We start from the raw sequence: 23,776 nt of genomic DNA, 5'->3' as shown, positions 1-23,776 counted from the left end.
ATGGTACTAGACCTCACTCCAGCTCCCCTCGAGGCATTCCACTTGCTCAAGTCACGGTGACCCTTTTCTCGTCTTCTCTCATTGACCGACCGTGCAATGTGGCAGGGATAGCCTCTCCACACAAAGGGAGTCATACTCAAGTGGCCAGGCTGTAGTGGCTACCCCTTACACCTGCCTGGGTGGTCAGTAGCACCCCCTTAGAGAGATGGAACCCACCTACACACAGCTACATCACCCAGACAGAAAAGAAACAGTGGCTGGTCCTTGTTTTCTCCTCTCCCTGGTGGGTCCCGCATGGGCACAGGCCGCCCTGGTCTGGGCTCCTGTGCTCCACTGCTTTGGGATCCAGCAGCACTGGAGACATGCTGGGAAGATACAAATCTGGTCAAGCAGAGCCCCTGAAGGTGGCTGCCTCAGCTCCTTCTGAGGCATCTGAACCCTGTGGCCCTAGGCACAGGGCTGGCTCACCCCACACTTGGCCTTCACTTGTCTTGGGAAGTTCCACCTCTGGCTTACCTCCCTCCTCCACCTCCCAAGCCTCACTGATTCAGGAGCACATCTTTAGATCACCCCACACCCCCATCAGGGTACCCATTTTCAGGGAGGTCTAATGACGGGCCCAAGGCCTCATTGTCTTGCCATCTGTCTGCTGCACGCTTCACTCAAAACCCATGTGATGGACATCCACTGCCCCAGTAGGAGCACTGAGCATGGGTGCGCCTCTGCACTGAGGCCCAGGCTGGCATGCAGGCAGCAAGGAGCATCCTGGCCAGGGCCACCTCACAGACTCCAGGCAGCAGCAGGGAGCCTGGGCCAGGCTGAAGGAGACACCAGAGAAGGACCCAGTACAGCACCTGTGTGGCATGCTGTGGTGGTCATGAAACGCACCCTAGGTCCCAGTGCATGTCACTACCCTGGGACAAGCAGCCAGTCCTGCCACCAGAAAGCTGGCATTCCCCGGGGCAGAGACAGCATACGGAGAACTCAGTGGATTTCAGCTTATGGAAAAGCATGTGAAGGAAAGGTGGAGAGATAGGCACCATGACACATGCCTGCCATCTCAGCTACTAGGAGTGCAAGTTCAAGGCCAGCCTGGACAGCTCAGTGAGACCCTGTCTGAAAAAAAAAAAAAAAAAAAAAACGCTCAGTGGTAGAGCCTCTGCCAAAAAAAAGGGCGGGACAGGGAGAGGTGACCAGGGCAGAAGGAGTGTCCACCAGAAGTGGGAAATCAAGGAAACCTCTCTGGGAAGGGGACATCAGCACCAAACCTGAGGAATGGGAAGGCACAAGCAGGCTGAGGCCCCGGGCATAAAGGAGAGCAGAAGGATGGGGAGACTTGAGAGCCATGCATGGGGCAAAACCCAAACACATGAGGAACTCACAAGAGTCGAGAGCAAAAATTAACTCTATTTAAAAATGGGCCTAAGGTGACATTTTTCCAAAGAGGAGGAAGATGAGGATGAGGAATGGCACCTCAATATTTTTACTGGGCAAGCAGAAGCTCTGTCCCATGAGCCCTGTTTGACAAATAGGCCTAGAAACAGTGGCTCACCCCAGGCAGCAGGCACCCAGCACCTGGAACATAGACACTAAGACCATTTCCCATGACCAGCAACCAGCACAGCTCAGTTCTAGACACAGGGCAGCAGGGGCACAGACAAACCTGGGCCACACTGTCATAGCAGAGATAACAGGACCGTTCTAGGGCGCAGCAAGCCAGGGCCCCAGCCAGGACAACGTGCTCACTGGCTGACCAGGACAGCTCCAACCCATGAACGCACCTGCACACCCTAATGCTCATCAGGTACTTCTAGAGGACCACAGGGATCAGTGAACTAAAATGGAAAGGATCGAGCACCTGTCCTGATGTTTGTGGGTTGACCAGCAGCCAGCAGGAAGTAGTTACTTTTCAGAGACACCTTCCAGCTAATAAGGAAGAAAGACAAGGAGAATGTCATGCCACCATGAGCAGGTTCCAGTGACTCCATGGCCCTGGCAGAGGGCAACGACTCACATTGTCCCCAGAAGAGGTGGCCCATCTCATACTGAGGAAGCACCCACACTTGTGAAGGGCTCTGGGTCTTGTCAAAGTACAGGCTCACTGTAAGTCCAGGGACAGAGAAACATGGTAAGAGCACAGTCCGGATGGGGCGAAACACGGGCATGACCTGGCTTCCTCAACAGAGAAGCACAAGGAAAGAACAAAGCGCTCGGGAGGCCTGGCGGCAGCACAGGCAGCACAGGCCAGCTGCAACCCGGAGCTGAATCTGGGTCTCCACTGGAACAGACTGAGGGAGGGAGCCAGAGAGGGAGAGACAGGGAGGGAGGAAGCAGAGCTGAGCAGTCACCTGGAAGGGAGGAAGGAGGCAGGGATGGGCCTCACACTGCCAGAACACCTTGACACAAGCTCTCCTGAACCCCAGGACACCATGTGATGAATCTCACGCCGCCAACACAGTCACACATCCTCCAGACCCAGTGGCGCCACCCTGCCTGCACTGTCCTCAGAGCCAGCCGCACAGATGAGGTCACTGCCACTTCCTTCCTTCCTCACAAGCCACTTCAACACACACACACACACAAAAACAGCCCTTCCAAGACTCCTGTCACCACCCTCCAGACACCCAGGACACCATCCAGGGCCAGGCCCTCCATGTTTCTGGAAATAGCCAAAGAGTCTCCTTCTTGTGGATGAATGAGATGGTGCCAGTTCTGGGAGAAGTGCTTCTCCCTCTGCAGTGGTGCACACATGGGTGCACCCATATGGACATAGACAGGGCTATCAGTGCTCCCAGGTGACAAAGTTGGTGGCGGGCAAGCAGAAGCTCTGTCCCATGAGCGAGCCTGGGGCAGTTCTGGATGCCAGGAAACCTGGAAGGCTCCTCAAGCTCAGATGGGCAGCTGGCCCCGGCCACAGAGTTGTGGGCCAAGAGCATCTTTCTAGAGAGGTTCTAGGCACTGCCCGCCTTGCTGTGCCTTTTGCTCCCAGAAGGGACTCTGCTACAGGGGATGCTGACACAATGGCAGGCCACAGCACCCAGGTCTCAAGCTGTGCAGAGTCAGACTCACAGCAGGTTTCCCACAAAGGGAACCACTAGGGTCCTCAGAGGCCCCTGGCTATGCACATGCCTGCATGAGACAGGACTGGAGGACTCAGCACGGGACAGGATGGGGGGTTAAGGTGGTGGGAGCAGGTTTCTGGTGCCTGGCTAAAGAAGGGAGGATGAGACAGGGCAGATGTACAACCCACCTCCACCCCAGGAGAGGAGAAGGGATCAAGAAATGAGTAAACCCAGGAGGAGCCCCATTTTCCTTCCTTCCAGACCAGCCCAGAATGCACAAGCATCAGACCACAGTGCCAGGGACCAAGTGCCCAGGCTCCAGGCTGGGGCAACTCGGGGAAGTGAAAGATGCGCCTGCTCACTCCCTCTCCAGGGAGAAGAAAAACACAGAATGAATGAAAACCTGTGTCCAAGCCTGGCCCAGGAGGCGAGGTGGGTCCTGGGAACACTGTGTAAAGGGAGACTTGTGCCAGGCGCTGCACTCTGGATGGGACTCCCTTTCAGCCACGGCTGCTGCCAGAACCTGGCATGGCCTGTCCCATCATACACTGGACAGACTCTCAGGGTGTGGGAGGTGGAAGTGGCCAGAGTGGCATTATTGCTTGTCTGCTCTGCCCAAGCAGGTCTGCATCTCTCTCACCAGCATGGTGACCACAGGGAAGTGTCTGATCAGGAGGGGCAGGGCAAGGGGCAGTGCCAGTGGGGAGGTGCCATGGTCCCAAGCTGCTCTCGCACAGCATGCCTGCTACAGGCCGCAGCTCCTCTTACAACGTGGTCTCTTTGGTGCCCTGGGACACCAGTCATGCTTAACCTCTGCGGAGGGTTCCTGCCAGGGCCATTTCTACAACCCCTCCTCTCCTTCACAAGGATGCATGAAGAAGGCAGCCTCAGGAATCAACTGCCAAGGCCAGACCCAGGAGCCATGTGCACTAAGTCTAGCTACTAGAGCCTGCCCAGCTCCCCTGGACATGCTGGGGAGCTCCTCCAAACAAGTGGCTAGGCAGAACCTCCTACCAGATGTCCTGAGCTATAGGCAAGCTATGCACATGGGAAGAGCCAGAACTGGGGAAGGCATGTGAGGCCAGGGGCATCAGTGCCCACGTCCACGTAGTCCTCCATCCTCACTGAGCCCTCACCCACTGGGCACCAGCCCCAGTGAAGCGCTGGGACATAGAACCCAAGAACTGACTGGCCTGGCTTCCCAGGGGAAGGCCAGCACATGGAGCCCAGGAGAAAGAAGAGCTGTCACAGGCAAATACTACATTGGGAGGACACCCAGCATGTAGCTGGATGGGAATGAAAGGTAGGGATATGAATCTGAGTCCTTTCTTGGCAGCCTCTGGCCACCCAAGTAGAAGAGCAGAGAAGAAGGACTCTGGTACTGGACAGAGACATAGGATATACGTCAGAGGGACAAGCCACTACTGGGGAAGGGTAAGCCCTGGTAAGCCCTGTGAGGTACGTCTGATTGTTGCCGGGCTGGGGAAACCCGAAGACTGGCGTGAACTCCAGGGCATAATAAGACTCACACCAAAACCAGGAGTTCAGGAAGAGGCTGGGCTGCTCTAGAAACTGCTGTCAGCACTTCCGTCTCGCAGTCAAAGCGGGTTCAACACAACTGTCAACACTGGCAACGCAGGGCGGAGCCCTGACTCCAACAGGCAGCAAGGAGACTGCCGCCCTGTGGACAGCTCAGAGCCAGGCGCCACTGAGCTGGCAGAGAGGAAGGGCAAGTCCTGACTCGCTCACACTCACAAAGGCTGCTTCTGGAGCCTCTCCCAGAGAAGCCTGGTTTGTGATGGTTACGTCCAGGTGCATTTATCTGGGGGCTACCTATGGCTTCAGGGCCTTCTCTGCACTGAACCAGGGTCAGTTACAGTCACCAAGCTCCCTGAACATCTTTTCTCCTTCCTCAGTCCCACTGTCTTCCCATGGCCAAGGAAGGGGCCATCCCATGGTCTCAGACACTGGCCTGTTAGTGTACCTCAAGGTGAGTGGGGCCTCCAGAGAACAGCGCTGCCCCTGCCCCTTAGGCCCCCATTTAGGGACAGGCACTGAGGTGCTAACCCTCAGGGTAGCAGGATTGGGAACTGATGGCCCTCTTCCTCCCTCCATTTCCCCAGCCCTTGCACCAGCTGTTCCTACAAGGCTCCCCACACACCCCACCCACACCAAACGGCCATCAGCACGTGCGGACGGGGTCTGTGTCTCCAGGCTTCCCTGGCTCAACCTCCATGTAGCCAGGGCCATCTGCAAGGCCTCTCAATGGCTGCTCAAGCCCCTTCCCACTTCCCAAGGCACTGGCTCCTGCTGGGAGTACTGGGCCTGGGTCTCACCCCCCAGGGGCTGCTTCTCTCTCTAAAAGGCAGCATCTGATGACCAGAGCTGCTCAACTTCAATGTAAACCAAACCATTCATCCTTTCCTGTATGTTAGTACTTTCCAGTCCTAATTAAGAAAACTTTTCTTAATCTAAGGGTCAAGATCTCAAACAGTGCCATCCCTGCCCCCCAAATATGATGCAAACCATAATGTGAGCCATGGGTATAATTTTAAACTTTCAATCACCACATTTACGAAGTCAAAGAAGCTGGGTGTGGTGGTGCAAGCTGGTAATCCCAGCAGCCTGGGAAGCTAAGGCAGGAGGATCACAAGTTCAAAGCCAGCCTCAGCAACTCAGTGAGACCCTGTTTCAAAATTAAAAATAAAAAGGGCTGGGGATGTGGCTCAGTGGTTAAGTTAGGTGCCCCAAATTCAATCCCCAGTACCAAAAAAAAAAAAAAAAAAAAGGAAAAAAGGGGGGAAAAAAGCAGCTGTGGCAGCAGCAGCAGCAAAAAAAAAAAAAAAAAAAAAAAAAAAGGTGAAATTGATTTTGATGTATTTTATTTAACACAAAGATCTAAAATATTACCCTCCTGACATGCAACCAATATGGAACAACACGAAGAGGACATCTTCCATTACTCTTTTCTAGTCCAGTGTTTTCTACAGGACTTTGCCAGAGGACATACTGGACACTCCTGGCACTGCATTCCACTGGTTCAGCTCTTCTTTCTATGCTGTGAGGCTTAAATTTAAAATCCAGAGTTTTTAAATACCGACAGATACCCGGCATGGCTCATCAAGGCTTGCAGTCAGCATCTCTCTCTCCCTCTCCTCTCTCTCAGTCTCATTGACATCTTTCACTTAATTCCTGTTTTCACAGAATCAGCCTCTGGCCTAACACATCTCTCCTTGAGGCTTCCCCTCCTGTCTGGCTGGCCAAGCACCATCTCCCTCCTCCTCCCACCACATGGTTTGTCAAAGGCACGCTGAAGGCTCAAAACTGCTCTGGTCTATCTGCATCTGGCAAGTCTTGCAATACTTGTGTTATCTTTCAGTGAAAGCCATTTTCTAAGTCTTTGTCCCACCAGTTACTCAGAAGTGTGCTTCTATAGTGACCTCTAAAATGAAACTACAGAAAGAAATTGAAGACCTCAGAAGATGGAAAGACTTCCCATGCTCATGGACAGTCAGAATTAATATGATTAAAATGGCCAGACTACCAAAACAGTATACAGATTCAATGAAATCCCTATCAAAATACCAATGACATTCTTCATAGAACTGGAAAAAGCACTCCTAAAATTCATTTGGAAGAATAACAAGAGGCCCAGCACAGCCAAAGCAATCCTGAGCAAGAACAGCGATGAAGGAAGCATTACAATACTCTATCTCAAATTATACTACAGAGCTACTGTAGCAAAAACAGCATGGTACTAGAATCAAAATAGATGTGAAGACCAATGGAACAGAAGGCACCAAGACAGACCCAAACACTTACAACATCTGATTCTTGATAAATGTGCCAAAAATGCATGCTGGAGAAAAGACGACCTTCTTAACAAATGGAACTGGGAATACTGGATATCCCATTCAGAAGAATGAAATTAAATCCTTATCTCCCACCTTGCATGGAAGTAAAATCAAAGTGATCACAGACTTGGGAATTAGACCAGAAACCATGCAACTGTTAGAAGAAAACATAGGGTCAAATACTCTATCATATAGGTGCAGGCACGGACTTCCTCAACAAAACCCCTAAAGCTCAAAAAATAAAACCAAAAATCAATAAGCGGGAAGCCATCAAACTAAAAAGCTTCTGTACAACAAAGGAAACAATTAAGAGACTAAAGAGAGAGTCTACAGAATGAAAAAAAAAATCTTTGCCAGCTACTCTTCTAACAGGGGATTAATATTCAAAATATATAAAGAACTCAAAAAACTTGATGCCAAAAAACAAATAACCCAATTAATAAATGGGCCAAAGAAATAAGTAGAAACTTCTCAAATGGAAATAGAAATGACCAACAAATATATGAAAAAATGTTCAACTTCTCTAAAAATTTAGGGAAATGCAAATCAAAATCAAGATTTCATTTTAACAGTCACAAACAATAATAAATGCTGAAGAGGATGTGGGAGGAAAGGTACATTCATACTTTGCGGGAAGAAATGTGAATTAGTACATCCACTATGGAAAGCAGTGTGGAGATTACTCAAAAAATCTAGGAATGGGTCCACCATACAACCCAGCTATCCCAATCCTCAGTATTTATCCAGAAGAACTAAAATCAGCATAGTATAGTGACACAGTCACGTCAATATTTAGAGCAGTACAATTTACAGTAGCCAAATTATGGAATCAACCCAGAAGCCAAAAACAGATGAGTGGAACAAGAAACTGTGGTATATAAACACAGTGGAGTTGTACTCAGCCATAAAAAAAGGAAAAAAATACTGGCATTTGCTGGTAAATGAATGGAAATCGAGAGAATATTTTAGGAGAAATAAACCAGACTCAACTCAGAAAATCAAGAGCCAAATGTTCTCTTTCATATGTGGAAGCCAGAGTAAAATAAGGGAAAGAAGGTGGTAGGGAGGGGAGTGGATATCTTAAAGATCTGAGAGAGATCATGGGAGTAGAGGAAGGAGGACAAGAAGGGAGGAAGCAAGGGAAAGGGTAGAAAGACAGCATGGAGTCAACAAGAGCTGGTCGCACACCTACATGAACGTACCAAAAAGAATTTCACCTGTATACATACATATGTGTGTGTGCATACACATATATGAATAAAAAAACAATCAAACTTAAATAGATAAAGCTGTGAAGGGAAGATCAACAGGAGGAAAGGCTATGGGGGAAGGGGGAGAGAAGAGGGAGGGGAAAGGGAAGGGGGGAATGGGAACTGAAATCAAATGCCTTGCATGTATATCGTTTTGTCAAAATGAACCCAAATACTATGTATAATTATAACGCTCTAAAAATTTTTAAAAATTAAAAGAAAGAAATGTGATTCCTTATGTCTAAGCCTAAGGAGTTACTACTACCTCTGTCAATTTCCAGTTTAATGCTGCTTTGGTCAGGAAGGAACAGAGTTCAAGTAATTTCACGACACTGAGACTAACTGAGGTCTAGGCCAGAATCTGCAAGTTTCTCAGAGTTGGTGAAGGGGCATGTGGCCCACAGGTGGTATGCTCTCCGCTGAATCAGCACAGATGTGTTCCTGGGCCACACACCTCATGCTGACTTTGGGCTAGAGCCAGATGAGCTGCAGGACAGAGCCCCCTCCCTGACATTACTGAGGACTTTCCTGCAGCTCAGCCAGCATGGCTGCTGTGTCCTCCCCCAGGGCCGGGGAAGAAGAGGAGGGGCACACCAAGACAACTTCCTTCAGGTGACTGGAAAGCTCCACCTGCCCCATCTGTCCAGGTCCCAAGGCTACTGGCACAGAGGGGCTGGAACTGAGGTACCCAAGAGCCAGCCAGAGAAGTCATGCAGAGTCTTTGTGCAGAAGTCAGGTAGGCAAATGGAAGTTCCAAGGCTGAGGACGCGATGGAGCACAGGCCAGGTGAGCTAGTAGAAGAAGGGACATCCGAGAGAGGGCTAGCCAGGCTGCAGCACGGCTGAGCACATGGGGTGAGGCTGCAGGGAGATGGATCTGGACTTCATCCCACAGGCAACAGAGTCTGCCAGAGGGTCTGCTAAGTAGGAGGATGACAGGCTCAGTCTCTTCTATGATGGCTTTGTGGAGGGTTCAAGTCAATGACCAGGACACAGATCCCCTCTGCCTTAGGCACCTCTCCTAAGAGGAAGGGGCCACAAGGTGGGTCAGCCCAGGAAACCAACAGGCTTCTGGATCAGACCCTACAGCCAGGAGCTGGCCCAGGGCTTCAGGACACAGTGCAACCCTAGTCTCTCTCACCAGGGACATGGCCAGGGTCCTTATCTTAAAGGGTTTGATCATTGCTCTAGAGTCCTACAAATGTCATTTCAGGGAACATATTATTTTTTTTTTTATCAGAAATGACATAAAATAGCAGTGCTAGGCTGGGGATAGAACTCAGTGGTAGAGCACTTGCCTAGCATGCACACACACATATACAAAGAAGACAGACAGAAAAACTACCCACAACAGTGCTCCCGTCCCATCAACTGCACCTGGCAAGTAACACCAACGTTCAGAAGGGCAAGGGCCCAGGACTTCCTACCCTTTCCCACCTGTCTGGGATGGGAGGACCTGGCTGTGAAGACAGCAGAGTCAGCAGGGAGCACTGACAAGCCTGGGAACAGCTTTGGGTGCCTCTTGATCACACCCCTGGGCCACTGGCTAAAAACAAAGCCCCAGAAAAAATGTAGAGACTGTGGCTGTGGGCAGGGCTACCTGACTCTGGAATCACCAGGCTGGGTGGGGCACTCCAGAGGTGGTTCCTCTGTCCCAAGAGGACCAAAGCACAGCACCGCAGGAGCAGCCCTACACCACAACCCACTACACCCCACCACACCTGCAGGTACACAGAACACCTGAGCCCAGCACCCTCACTGCCTGCAGGGCCAGGAACATGGTGAAAGCTTACAAGGAGCCCCTCCTCCCCTAAGCAAATGCAGCTTGTACTGCAATGGCTGCAGGCACAGTCCCTGCCTGCCAGCCAGGGACCACTATGCTCACACAGCAGAGGCAGTGAGGGAGACCCAGACCTGACACAATAACCCACGTCACAGCTCCGGACACTGAACATTGTGGCCTGATCTGTGGGACAGCCAAGGCGATGCCTTAGACCACCGTGTGCTAGCCTCAGTCCGTCCCATCCCATTTGCTTTGCTGTGCTGGCAGGGGCAGGGAGGACACTGGGCACAAAGAGGCAGATGTGAGATGGGCAGGCGCTGTCAGCAGACCTCCCTTACCAGCCCTGTGCTTGTGTGCCATTCCACCCACATGACTCCCAAATGTGGGCTGGACAACTGGACGGCCTGGAACATTGCCATGTGCACATGAGAGCTGTTCAACCCAGAGCACGGGAGGAGCCTACTGGAGGTGGGCAGCTATGGGCCCACCCAGTGCAGCCAGACTGTCACCTCCTGGAATGCAAGCTGCACAATAGCCTGGACTAGACAGGCCTCCCCTCCAGTCTTCCTGGCGGGGACACAAGCATCTTACACCCCGTGACTGCTTCCTGGCTGTAGGATACGGTAAGCTGTAGGACACAGCTTTAGCTCAAAGTTCAGAATAACTGTCCCTGGTAATGGGATGGTTTGCTTTTTGCTTTCTGTTCTTTTTCTATGCTTCCTATTTCTGTGATGGACATGTAATGCCAAGTCCCACAAGACAAGACCTTGTCCTGTTCCGGTGTCATGTGCACAAGACTCGAGACACACTCATTAGCATTCCACAAGTGCAATGGAGGGTCCTGAGTGTGTCCCCACAGCAGGCTGTGGGAAGAGAAGCGGGGGTACACAGGCTGGAGGGCAAGGAAGCAAGCATGGGGTGGAGGAGTGTCATTAGGCTGGCCTCTCCCGGTCCCTCTGACAGCAGCGCATGGACCACCAGGAAATGGCATGTCTACACAGACACAATGCAGACTCTTGAGGGAACTCACACTGCAAATCTGTCTTTCTAAGCTGCCAGAAAGGACCCAGTTCCACCCAAGACTGGTGGCATCTTTCCTGAAATTGCCCCTTCCTGTACCAACACAGTGGAAGGCCCTGGTGGCCTCTCTTATGCACCTTCCCTTCTGTCCTAAACATCAACATGAAACACAGCAACAGTAACAATGGCCACCTCACCTTCCTTCCTGGCCACAGGTGCTGGTGCTGGTGCTGTGCTGGGAGCCCTGCAGGGACTGGCTTGCCCCACCCTCCGCAGGCAAAGAAAACAGCTTATTCCTGTGCCACAGGTAGAAAGCAGTCAGTGAAAAGGGGTGCTGTGGAGGCTACCTGCCAGGGCCAGCAGCAGGACTCTGCCCTGACCACTACACCCTCACCAGCCAACCCACCGGACACCGTTGCAAAAGCACTCACCCAGATGAAGCCAGCGCACCAGGTATCCTGCTGCTGAGCCCACAGTGCCCGCCACTCTGCTGTACAGGGCCTGGCTTGGTGGCACCCGCTCCTGTGTGTCCCTCCCTCGTTAGGACTGCTGGCCTGTGCTGAGTTCTCACTCACTGGTGAAGCCCATGGGGTCTGCTGGGAGGTGCAGCCAAGGAACACGGCAGGGTCCATCAGGCTGTGGGCAATGCAGACACATGCAAGAGATAAGCAGCCCCTACAGCAGCTTGACCACACAGCAAAGTGCAGAGTCGCCAGTGGGACTTCTTAAAACACCAGAGCAGGCTGCTGGCCAGCACGGCCCCTTCCTCCTTCACCCCCCAGGACGCGGCAGCTTCTTGGCATCCCGCAGTGCTGCAGCAGATCAGTCCAGGCTGTGCAGAAAGCACAGTCCTTCAGATCTGGGCCTGGGGCACAGGAACTCTTCCTAAACAAGGAACCATCCCAGCTCCTCTCTCCAAGACATCTCCTTGTCTCGCCGTGCCCTGACAAGGTGACACTTCCAGCCTGAAAGCCAGTGGATCTCAGTTCCCCAAGTCACAAATCTGTCAGGCCAAGCCCTATGCGGTGGGCACTCAAAGAGGCCAGAGATGGCACCTGGCCCTAGGGCCCAATGATGCACAAAACTGGATGCCTGTCTTGCCCACTGAATCCTCTCACTTGGACCCCTCAGCCCGCAGGCTGACCTAATGGGGAGACAGCCTGACCAGGTAGGGAGCAGCCTTGCCCGGGAGGCGTATTTGTTTTAGCAGCTTCTAGTTAATGAGTAGCTGGTACTGGGTAGTGACCACCAGCTCCTCCCATCTCCCAGAGGAACTGAGGGCAGCCCAAGGGCATTGAGAAGGCCAAATCCCACCTAAAGCCTCCGGTCCAGCAGCCCATCAGAGTAGGTCAGCAGCTGCCTGCTGAAAAGGACAGCTGCACCTGCTGCCAGCTGGAGCCAAGCCTCTGCCCACCGAGTCTCCCTCAGACACCCTGGTCCTCCCAAACAACTGCTCAACAGAGTCAAGGCATCAAGCTGAGCTGCCAGCCCCATCCAATAGGACCCACCAGTGTCCCCACAGCCTCCCACCCTTCGAAGGCACGTGAATTGGATGTTATTTGCAGGCTGTGGCATGGTGGTGGCGCTAGCCTTCGTCGTGGGAGGACAAGAACAACGCAGGAGGAAAATCCCAGGGCAGTCTGCAGGCGCACAAACTGACCGGGCGCAGAAGCAGTTCAGGAGCAAAGACAAGCACATGGCAGAGGATAAACACTTCTTCCTCACGCCCTCCAGCAACCCTGACAGAAACTGGCCAGGACAAAGGGTAGCACTGCTTCCCAGGCAGACAGATGGCCGGCCCCTAAGGGAAGGGCCAAGCATCCAACATGCGCACGTGTCCCCATTCCAAAGTGAGGTGCCTCCTTTCAGAGGGCACTGTGGACAGGAGGGCTCAGAGCAGACGTCCATTCATGGGCCTCACTGCCTTGCCCTGCACTGCTGGTCACAGACCTGACCTCAAAAAATGCTGAGGGAGGGAGGGAAGGAAGGAAGGCAGGAGAAGAGCAGAGGGAGGAAACTAAAGGCAGGGCAGGCACGCGTCACACCTGCTTAGAAATCAGGGAAGAAGAGGCGGTCAGGAGGCAGTCAGGGCTCCCAAAGGAGCTGGGAAGGGGTAAAGGGCCTGGCATGGACCATGAGGCTGCATGTCCTTTGGGGAGCCATGCTGACAGGACCAAGCAGGACAGAGGAAGCAGATCTGCCTGCAGAGGGCCTGAAAGGCCAGGCTGAAGGCAGCACAAAGTCACCACAGGGAGGCACAGGGCAGCACTGCTGTCAGCAGAATGCAGGGCACTTCTGTGGGGAAGCCTCCAGCCAGACAAACAGAGGGGGGCAGGGACAGGTGTTGTCCAGGGGAAGGGAGTAAGCCAGCCTGCTGCAGGCAGGCAGAGGGATGGTCCTTCTAAAACACTCAACCAAAGAATAAGGCAAGCCCCTGGGAGAGGCAGGCTGGGGCGAGCGCAGACGCACACTTGGCTCACCACAGTTGCCTTGGTGCTTCTGTGCCGCTCCCACGGGTGCTGATGCTTGAATATGCGGTGCAACTGTGTCCTGTGAGGCACACAAGGAGAGTTCCCAGAGTGACAGGTGGAAGAGTGGCCCCAGGTAAGAAGGCCTGGCCATAGTGCTTGGGGACACAGGGCGGCAGGTACTTAGGTCGGCCTCAGCAGCCCTCCAGCATCCACACAAGTACTGGGGTCAGATGCAACCTCCACTCAGGGACGGGACCAGGTAGTGAGAACCCAGATAGCCCCCTCACTCTCTGCCTGGCCATCTCCTTGAAGCAGATCCTTTACAGAACTCCACTAGAAAGAGGCACCACCTCGGCAGTGCTCAAAGTAGCCACTCACACAACGGGCCGGCCCTCCAGCCCAGGCTTCTGTAAGGGGTGAGGACCCAAGAGCCAAGACAGCTCCGCAATTGCCCCAAAAGAGCAGGTGGCGCAGAGTCAAGGTACTGTGATCATGACTTGTCTGCTCTCAAGAACCAGTGTTGCCTGTGTGGGACTGGCTCCAGGGGAGATGAAGCCGTCAGCTCAGCGAGGATGGGTGCAAGCAGAGCAGGGGGCCCACATCTGGCTGCACACTGCCCTTCACAGGGTGGAGAGGAAAGGCAGAGCTGCCCTGGGGGAGCACCCAGGCCTGAGTGCTGGCTGCCTAGGCCCATATCCCACCAGGCAACTCCAGGCATATCAGAAAGGCAGCCCTTGCACACTTCAGGGGTCTGGGATGATGTGTGGAGGGCTAAAGTCCAGCTGTCACTTTCACCCTCTGAGGGCCCACACTTCCAGTGTAAGCAGCCTTTCTGAAATAAGTAGATATCAAGGCAACCGTAGCAATGGACAAGAACAGAAATGAGTTCTCCCCCTCAGCTTAAGGGTACCTACGACTGCACAACACTCAACCCACCATGAGGACTCTCACAGCCTCCAGACCCTGCTGCTAAGGTCCAACTCAGTCACTTCAAGGGAAGCACACAAGCTGCCCAGCTGGGCCCTGAACCCTACTCTCCACACTGTCATGCAGAGGAATCAGTCTGCCTGCACCCTCTCCTGACGCCTCACCCGCTCTGGAAGGCTGAGAACTGTCACTGGCACTCCATCCCCACTTGTACCTCCACTGCCCCTGAGTGCCCTGTCAAGAAGCAGGCTGTCCTCTTCCACTCCTGCCCCCAAATCCGGGTGCTCTGATTCCTTGACCAACAAAAAGCTGTGGAGGCAAGGCTCTCATCCTCCAGCGCACCCACTGCAGCTCTATTGGTGGAGGCCCAGCACCAAGAGCCTGAGAGCGACAGTGCCCGAGCAGGGTCCAGGCCCATAGGGGACCCTGGGCAGTACCGCAAGCACACAGTGTCCCTCACCATCATGCCCCCTGAGCTTGTGCAGAGCTCCACAAGGTACAAGACCACAAGACAATCAACAAGGCTGACCTGAATCCAGCTCTGAGAAAAACAATGCCATTCCTCTGCTCACTATTTGTATTCCAGAAAACAGTTACTCTTTACTTAAAAATTAATATTAACATATTCTGGGTTCTCATCCTTTCTAAACCAATTAGAGATTTTTTCAATTTAATTTTTTTTTTTTAGTTGTAGATAGACACAATACCTTTATTTTGTTTTAATGTGGTGCCGGAATCAAACCCAGTCCAGTGCCCTGTGTGTGCTCAGCAATCACCCTATCACTGAGCCACAACCCCATCCCTCACTTTTAATTCCTAAAACAGTGAGTACTGCTCATAACTATCTACGCAAGCCCTGTGACCGTTAGAGTGTGAAGAGTCCTAGAGCGGAGCTGGAGAGCCTACTCCAGCTGGGGGGACCCTTGCTCCACGGGGACAGAGGCCTGGAGCAGACCCAAGTTCCCATGGAGAAGCCCTGTAGCAAGGTCCTCCAGGCCTGCCAGCCCCCCACTGCTGGAGGCAGCACAGGAGCAACCTGAGGGTGGGGGCTGGAGCCTGAGAGAAGAATCCTGAGTTAGGGTGTTCCAAGGAGGCTGACGAGCAGGAGCCCACGAGCAGGAGCCCACCCTCGCCCCAGTCAGGGCCTCAGAGCCACGCCAACGCTAGAGATTTACGTGTGTGCAGAGCCACAGCAGGGCCCCTGCCCCTGCCCCTGTGGCACACTGACCTGCAACCTCATGGAGCTGGTGTTTTATTTTTGGGAGTGGAACCCCTGAGCCAGCTTGAACTCCCTGAACATTTGCCTAGCATGTGCAAGGCCTGGGTTCCATCCCTAGCACTGGAGAGAGAGAAAAAAGAGTGTAAAATTGTGCTTTCTGCCCAGACCCACCACTGCTTCAAAGACACAGCCGATGACAGACAACATGGCATGTGGGGAGGACTCGCCGGCCCTGGCTGTCGCAGTTCACAAGCTGAGCTGAGGCAGACCCACGGTGCTCTGCACACGTGCACAGAAACAGGGCCAGGAAACACATACTTCCTGTCAGCCCTTATACCTGGGAGATCTACCACTGGATTCACCAGCCTAATATGTAAACATCACTATTTCCTAAACAACGCTATTTACACAGCAGTTAGTTTGTGTCAGGCATGACAAATCACCTAGAGATGACTAAGTACACAGGAGGGCCTGCATAGGTTCTATGCGAATAAACACCTTTATGTAAGGAACTCAGTCTTGAAAGGTTTGGTATTCCAGGGTCCTAGGACCAAGCCTCCCAGGGATACCAAGAGATGACTATATAAAATTGCAAGTTTATAATATTTCCCATTTAACATCAGGGGGTCTTTGTTGGTTTATTATATTTCATATTATTTCATATTGCATCTTTTACGGGAAGGGGTCCAGGGATTGAACTCAGAGGCACTCAACCACTAAGCCACATCCCCAGCCCTATTTTGTATTTTATTTACAAATAAATAAAATTTGCTTACTGCCTCACCTTGCTGAGGCTAGCTTTGAATTCACAATCCTGTCTCAGAGCCTCCATAGCCACTGGATTACAAGCATGCACCACTGCGCCCAGCTCATATCGCATTTTTTAAAACTTGGTTACTATGCGAAAGCTAGAGAGGAAAAAGGAAAAGAAAGGTGGGGGCTGAGGGTCTCATGAAAATCAAAGGGAGATCAGTAGAGGAAAGGGATTAGGGGTGGAGAAAAGGAGGGAGGGGGAGTGCTGGGGAGTGATACTGGCCAAATTCTATCATTGTTTTGTATGCATGTATAAATATATGACAATAAACCCCACTGTTACGTATGAATATAATGCACCAGTTAAAAACCATAGAAAAATGACAGTACCAGAATAAAAGTAAATAGTAAATAGAAGCCTGGGTACTGGCACCACTGATGCATCTGGTCAATCCACAACTCTCCTAGGACAGTCGCCAGAGATGAGCCCAACAGGACCTTGGCTGTCACCCCAGAGCCATGCTTAGGCTCCCTGCTCTCTTGTCTACGGCCTAGCCCCCGCTCCGCACGCACGCCTGCCTCTCCACAGCCAGCAGGAAGTGCAGCAAGGCGCTGGCTCCACAGGAGCCAGTGTGAACGCAGTCCCCTGGCTCAATTAGGGACAACCCACTCATCAAAAATAGTAAAGACCACACTCAACTGTAAAATACAGAATATAAACAAGTCCCCAAGTTCACAGTGGCCTGGGGAGGTGGCAGACAGCCACCTCTCGCAATCTCATGGCATCCTCGGGGACCTCTCAGGACTTTCCCATCCCTACTTCCCTACCCCCAACAGCAGGGAGGCTCCCCTGGGCGGGCCCCTCAACTCTGCTTACCACAGCACAGGACACAGGGGCCACTCAGTTCAACCACACTGGCTACACAGTCTCATATCTCCAATGCCACTTACTGCTTGTCACCTGGCACCCAGCTTACCACACATGGCCCCAAGAGAGCAGACCGTGGAGTGGGAAGACAGGTGGCTGGGAGAAGACCTAAAGCAGCTCTGTCAGCAACAGCAGCCTCTGTGGAGGAGGGGACCCGGCCAAAGCCACGCAGAGCCAGACCCCACAGGGACAAGCCAAGCGTGCTCACACTTCGCCTGAGCTAATTTTACACCCCTGGGCTCACCCCCAGGGCAGCTCCAGGCTCAGGCATCTGGCTCCTCAGGGCCACCTGGCACATACAGGCCTTCCAGACTAGGGACACAGCTAGCAAGTAAGGAGCTGAATGTCACAGTGCAGATTCCCCAAGGGCTCCCACGGCTGTTCCTTGTGCCAGGGTGGGGTGGGAAGTGAAGGGGTGCTACTGAAGGAACTAAGAAAAACCCCTGACCCTGAAAAGGACACAGGCAACAAGGAGAGTACAGACCTCCTCTCCTGCCTCCAGATCTGCTGCCTCCCCTGTCCACCTCTGTGGGTGCTCCCTGTCCTCCTGCCACACCAAAACGCTCAAGCTCACCCAAATCACCACCACCCAACCCGGCAGCTACAAGCTCAACCACAGCACACAAACATGTGATGTGGACTTAATTGTATCCCTGCTGCCCCAGGGAATGTCCACCAAGGACCACAGGGAACCATGGCTAAACCACGCAGCCAGGTAGCTGTGCATTCTGACAGAACCCTGAAGAGAAGGAACCAGGAGAGAGGAACGTGTGCACAGCAAGGTCCAGGGCAGAGATGTAGGGCCCACACCCCTCTGGAGGGGCCGCAGACACACATGGCCCGGACGCCTTGCCAGCACCTCCTCCTTCTCTCCTGAAGCGTCCACATTTCATTTTGTTCAATTGTTTCTACTTCCGTGTTCCAGGCACTGTCCCACAGAACTGCAGTGAGCACTGCGGGTGTGCCCCGGCTACATAAATCCTGTGCAGAAAGAACAACAAACACGAGGCAGGCAAAGAATAGGAGGCACCTCTACCCAGACAGGCAAGAACAATGTGCACCACTTTCTCTCCTGGAGCAGCGGCAGGAGGCTGGGCACAGGGATCCCCCCAGGAAACAGGCCATCCCTCTGCAACTCCCCAGCATGCCCCCAGCAGCCAACCAGAAGCAGCAGAGGAGCAGACAAGGGCCTGGGTATGCTCACCCTCCACAGGCTCTTCAGGTTGAACCCCACACAGTACCACACAGTAGTATCTACACAAACACAGGAAGCGGGGTTTGAGTGTTTGTTTCCATGGCCACTGCATGGACAACACAGGAAATGCGGGGCATCCAACATCCACCTCCTGCACCTGATGACCATGGCAGAGACCACAGCCTCTCCTGTTTTTATAAAAGCTCCTCAGTTTTACAGGCAAGCACAACCTCATTCGGAGTCCTAAGCACAACGTTGCTAGCAAGATCTGGCAGGCAATCCTGGGCATTGGCTTTCCTAGACCCTGGGAAGAAGCCTTGCCAAGCAGGTAGTGGGTAGAGTCCCTGTGAAGGGCAAACACCAGCCTCACAGGTGCCTGACATGCATGCACTGGTTCACGCTGCCACTGCCTACCAGCCCTGCACAGCAGAGCCTTCCTGTGGCACCTCCAACAGGCACACACCATGCCCATTTCCTACTGCTACAAGGACATTTGGTGTGGAGACTTCTAGGGGATGCTCCAAGCAGGACACAAGAGAGATGAAGTGTTGCTGAGGGTGTCCTGGTGCACACAGCCCTGGTGACCACTCTCCTCTTTAAAGGGAATCCAAAAACAACATCCTCTCAACAGAAACCTCTGCAAACCCAGCCCAAGAGCCCTATAGAAAGATGGGCTTCTGCGATCACAGCTTGCAAAGGACTGGCTGGCTGCTGGGCAGCCTGGCTGCATGGCCCTCTTCCAGCATGCTTCTGCACGGCTATTCTGGCTTCCTGGACACAGCGCTCCTCGTGTCTCCTTGGAAAATCCTTATGCGCCCTCCTCACTACCTCCGCCATGCTTCTGTTGCACGTCCTTGCCCTCCTCTGCCAGTCTGAGAACCTGAAAGCACTGATCTTGGAGCCCTTCAGGGCAGCCAGAGAGTTTGGGACCCAGGAGACCCCAGCTGAGGAAGAGGCCAGGCTCACTGCCACGAAGGGCTGAGTCACAACAGCATCAATCATGACTGCAGAGTGGACACAACCCAGAGGTCCATCCACGGGTGAATGGAGGAGCATAATGTGTGTGCCTCCACATAGCGATCTCATGTGGCAGCAAAAAGGACAAACCACTGGTATGCACAACACAGACGGTCTTTAAAAGTGGTACACAACACGACCAGTCAAAGCCAGACATCCTGATTCCTTCAGTGTGAAAGGCCTAAACCTTAACTACCCGGAGGCAACGGGCACCTCCAGCAGGGAAGGCGACACAATGGACCAGAAGGTTCTCAGGGAGTGACAGCAATACTCTAAAATTAAACCAGGATGATGGTTACGAAAGCCTGTAATTTTCCTAAAAGTTATTTAATTGTACACTTAAAACAGCCAAACTTTGTGGCATGTAACTGATACCCCAGGAAGCCGCTGAAACAAAGCAAGACTCCAGCCAGTCCAGTCAGTGTCAGCTACCGGAAACAGCACCTGTGAGAGAAGCAGGGGAGTCCAGGCTGGCCACCTGCACACAGGCCTTCCTTCAGAGCACAGGGCTGCTGAAGAATGCTCTAGACAGGCCGTGAGCCCTGGGGCCTCGCAGCAAATACCTGTCAGCTAAGTAAAAGTCACCACCTTCAACTGCACTCTGTCCGGAATGGCCGACACGAAGTTCCACCTCCTCTTGCCAGCACCAGAGAGCTCCAAAGGCACCTCACCACCCCATCTGCAGCCTGGAGAGCAGCAGAAGTGTGCCACTGTGTAGGCACCTGCTGTGCCACAAGAGCCAGGGGTGCCCCAGGAAGGCTCCCCTGAGGCCTGGCGCAGAGGGTGAGGGCTCATGGCTGGGATGGCCTGAAGGGAGGGCCAGTTAGCTCCCATCACCCAGGAAGGAGGAAGTTTTTCTTCCTCTGACTCCCAGGTGCTCAGGAGCCTCTGTATTGTGCTTTCCGTTAGATAAAATGTAAACTACACATGGACCTTCTGTTCACAAATGCCTGCTGCTACCAGCAAAGGAGACAGAGCATCCCCTAAGCACCAAATAGTGCAAGAAAGAGTTCTTCCTCTCCCAGACTTCAGTAGTTTCCCCTGGACAGTGCACCGTCCCCGCAGCCTACAACAGAGCTAAGGCTGACTACACAGGTGGCAACCCTTTTGATTTATAAATTACTTTTTTGTAAGAAAGGAAAAGGAAGGAAGGAAGAGAGTTTGGACAGGACTTCAACAGCCAGCTCAGAGCAGCGCCAAGCAGAGGAAATGTACAGGAAGAGAGGCCCAGGGCCACACCTCACAATACTCCAGAAACGTTCTGGCCAGGTCCCACCAAGTCCTAACGCGCCGAGTTCTGCCCTGGCTTCCCCAGCACATTTCCCTGCAGGGCCTCCCTTCCTGGGAGCAGCTGGAGCACAAGATAAGGCTGCTAGATGCTCAGCAGGCTGGGCGGGCCTCTCCTGGCAAAAGGGCAGATGTGGTTTTCACCTGCTCATCTGCAGACCACTCCTCTGGTTCTAACACCTGTCATACAGAAGGCAGTATGGCTGTTCCCCTGAGTCCACACTTTGCAACCCAATGTGAACTCATCCAAAGAAACTCTTTCTTAAAACAAAAACCTTTTTAAAACATACGCAAACTGTACTCCAAAATACCTCTTTCACACTGAATAGTTTCAATTAAGAAAGTATCAGGGCTGGGATGTGGCTCAAGTGGTAGTGCGCTCGCCTGGCATGTGTGCGGCCCGGGTTCGATCCTCAGCACCACATACAAACAAAGATGTTGTGTCCGCCGAGAACTAAAAAATAAATATTAAAATTTCTCTCTCTCTCTCTCTCTCCTCTCTCACTCTCTCTTTAAAAAAAAAAAAGTATCAAAAAAAGTAAAAAAAAAAATTATAGTTTCCCAATTTTTCCAGACCAATGCCTAGTTAAAGGATGAATGGCAAATGAAATCCAGCATCAGCACACAAGCCTGCCTGGGAGGCTTGTGTGCTCCTTCACTCATACTGACCCCTCGCTGGCTCTCATCCAGGGAGAAGCCTGATTAAGTGAGCAACAGACAGAAGTGGCAAGATCTGAGGTCTCTGAGGCTCCCTTGCTCTGCAGCTTGCAAATCTTCCTATTTTCATAATAGATGTTCAGTAAATGTGTGAAATGAGCAGCAGGAGGAGGAATGGAGGAACACCTGGGCCATCCATCTGAGCTCCACCATCCTAGGACACCAAAGTGAAAACTAGTTCTCAAGGAAGAACCATACTTGACATGAAACACAACCACTTATAAAAGAGTTTCTTATTCCAGAGACTGTTAAAAAAAAAAAAAAAAGTTTATGGTTCCCAACATCCCATCTGCAATCCACTAAATTTAAAACACAAAAAGAAGATAGTCACAATGCCTTCTAAATCCCTCTTTTAAAATCTTCATTGCCCTGTCAGAGCTGCATCCCTATTTTTATAGCCAGGCAGCAAAAAATGTTCCTTCCCTTCCCAGGGGCCTTTCCAGCCTGCCTCTAGCATCTGGACTAGCCCCTTTCCAGAGCAGGAGATGAGTGCTCGGCTGTCCTTTATCGGAGGGCTACTTGTCACGAAGGTCTTGAGAAGAGTCACAAGAACCAGACCCTCAGAAACCTGACATGTCTGGATATTCACAATGATGACAGCAAAGTTTACAAAGCACAGCCAGGGTCAGCCTAAAGGATGTCTGCTGGTGAGTCTCCAGCACAAAGCACCTGCTACCCACCAGCAGAGGCACGTAAGGATCACACACTACAACAGGCAACTTTCTTGGTGACCCAGCTGATGGAATCGTCCTCGTGCCACCAAGCCCTGTGAATTCAACTACTCCAAAGGGACTTGCTCAAAGGCCAGGCTGCCTCTCACCCATAAATGCAGAAAGCAACTGGGTGATTCTCAATAGGGTGAACACAGCTGTGCGCCCTCCACTCGCAGAGCCCGTGGGCTGCACAGGCCTGCACAAGACCTCTCTCTGCACTGACAGCTTCCAGCCTTTGCCACATGCCAAACGCGCGCTGGCCTCAGTTTACCTTTTCACAACCCTGTACTGCAAGTTCCACAATTTCCTTATGACAAGCAGGTCTAGAGAGGTGTGCACTGCTAGCGGGCAGCAGGGCTGGGGTGCGCGGCTGCGTCCCTCTCTCCGACCCCATGCCTTCCCGCGCCTGCTGCCCCGAGTCCTGCACTCCGACTCGGCCCCCGGTCTGCCCCTCACTGGACTATGAGCACGGAAGGGGAGGACGGCTTCCATGGCCTTGGCCCTCCGTGGGCAGCCCGCACGCCCCTGCCCTCCCACCCAGGGCCGGGGGGACGCCGGCCGAGTGTCCAGCGAGCCTGGACCAGCTTCTGGGCACCAGGGTCCAGGCCCTCGGACAGCGACAGCCCCGTTCCGGCGCGCCCCGCAGGAGAGAGCCGCCGCGGGAAGGGCCGCCGGAGCGCACGGAGGCGCCGCGCCCCTCGAGAGGACGCCGCGAGCCCTCGGGGCGGGACGACTGCCCAGGCCGCGCGCCCCGGCCCCGGCCCGCCGCGGATCCCGGCGCAGCCAGCGGACGCGGCCTCGGGGCAGCGGAGGACCCGCCCGGCGGCCCGCCGACCCGCGCCCGCCGCAGGCCGGCGCCCAGCCCGCCACTCACCCCATGAGCCAGTCCATGGCTGCGCGGGGCCCGCGCCTCGCTCGGCCTCAGCCCCGCCGGCGGCCGGAAGTAAACACTCGTCGCGCCCGCCTCCGCCGGAAGTGACGCGCGCGGCCTGCTGGGACGCGTAGTCCCGGCTGCCCCTGCGGCCGCGCGGGGACGCCGGGGACCCGGGCCTCGGACCCCGACCCGAGCGCCGGGACCCTAGACCTCGGACCCTGAGAACCCCGGACCCAGACCCGGATCCTGGGCACTCCAGATCCCGGACCCTGACCGCAGACCCTGAGTGCTCCAGACCCTGTGCTGGACCCTGAGAGCCCATAGCCCTGAGCACCATGGACAGAGAGCGGGAGCCCCGAATCCCCAGAGCCCTAGACCCTGAGCCTCTAGTGCCCCGGACACCAGACTCTTGGGCGACTGCCAGGCTTGTGCTGCCTTGCCTCTGGCCCCTAGTATGCATCGATTTCCAGTGTGCCCCTGGCTGTCCCCTGGCTCTTGGCTGTCCCCTCTCAACCCAGATCCTCCTCTCCAGCACTGGGTCCCTCATATGCCCGGTCATCTGTCTCACCAGCTGCCTGTCCACCTTCAGTTCCCAGAACACACCCATCATTAAACCAAGCAGGACTGAATTATTATTCCCATTATTCCCTGTCCACCCAGGTCCCAGGGCCTGGCCAGCATCAGAAGCTCAATGACTCCTATAAAGG

General features: G+C 53.5%; 1 protein-coding gene across 2 annotated transcripts in view; it reads right to left on the bottom strand.

Annotated features, from left to right (window-relative positions):
• The window catches only part of MOB2 (MOB kinase activator 2), a 61,996-nt gene extending 38,832 nt beyond the window's left edge, over positions 1–23,164 (bottom strand). Inside the window, exon 1 of one of the 2 annotated variants that reach the window (XM_081282595.1) lies at positions 23,070–23,164. In XM_081282595.1, the coding sequence (XP_081138721.1) occupies positions 23,070–23,086 (17 nt within the window). In that variant the 5' untranslated portion in view covers positions 23,087–23,164. Of the gene's footprint in view, positions 1–17,215; positions 17,324–23,069 lie in introns of those variants that run through there. The other variant, XM_081282596.1, reaches the window with a different exon arrangement.
• Positions 23,165–23,776: the final 612 nt, after the last annotated feature.

This window comes from Spermophilus citellus, assembly GCF_964194105.1.
Source record: "Spermophilus citellus genome assembly, chromosome: 2".
In the NCBI taxonomy this organism is placed as follows: Eukaryota; Metazoa; Chordata; class Mammalia; order Rodentia; family Sciuridae; genus Spermophilus; species Spermophilus citellus.
The sequence above is the reverse complement of the archived record's forward strand: the minus strand, read 5'-3'. Positions and strand labels throughout refer to the sequence as shown.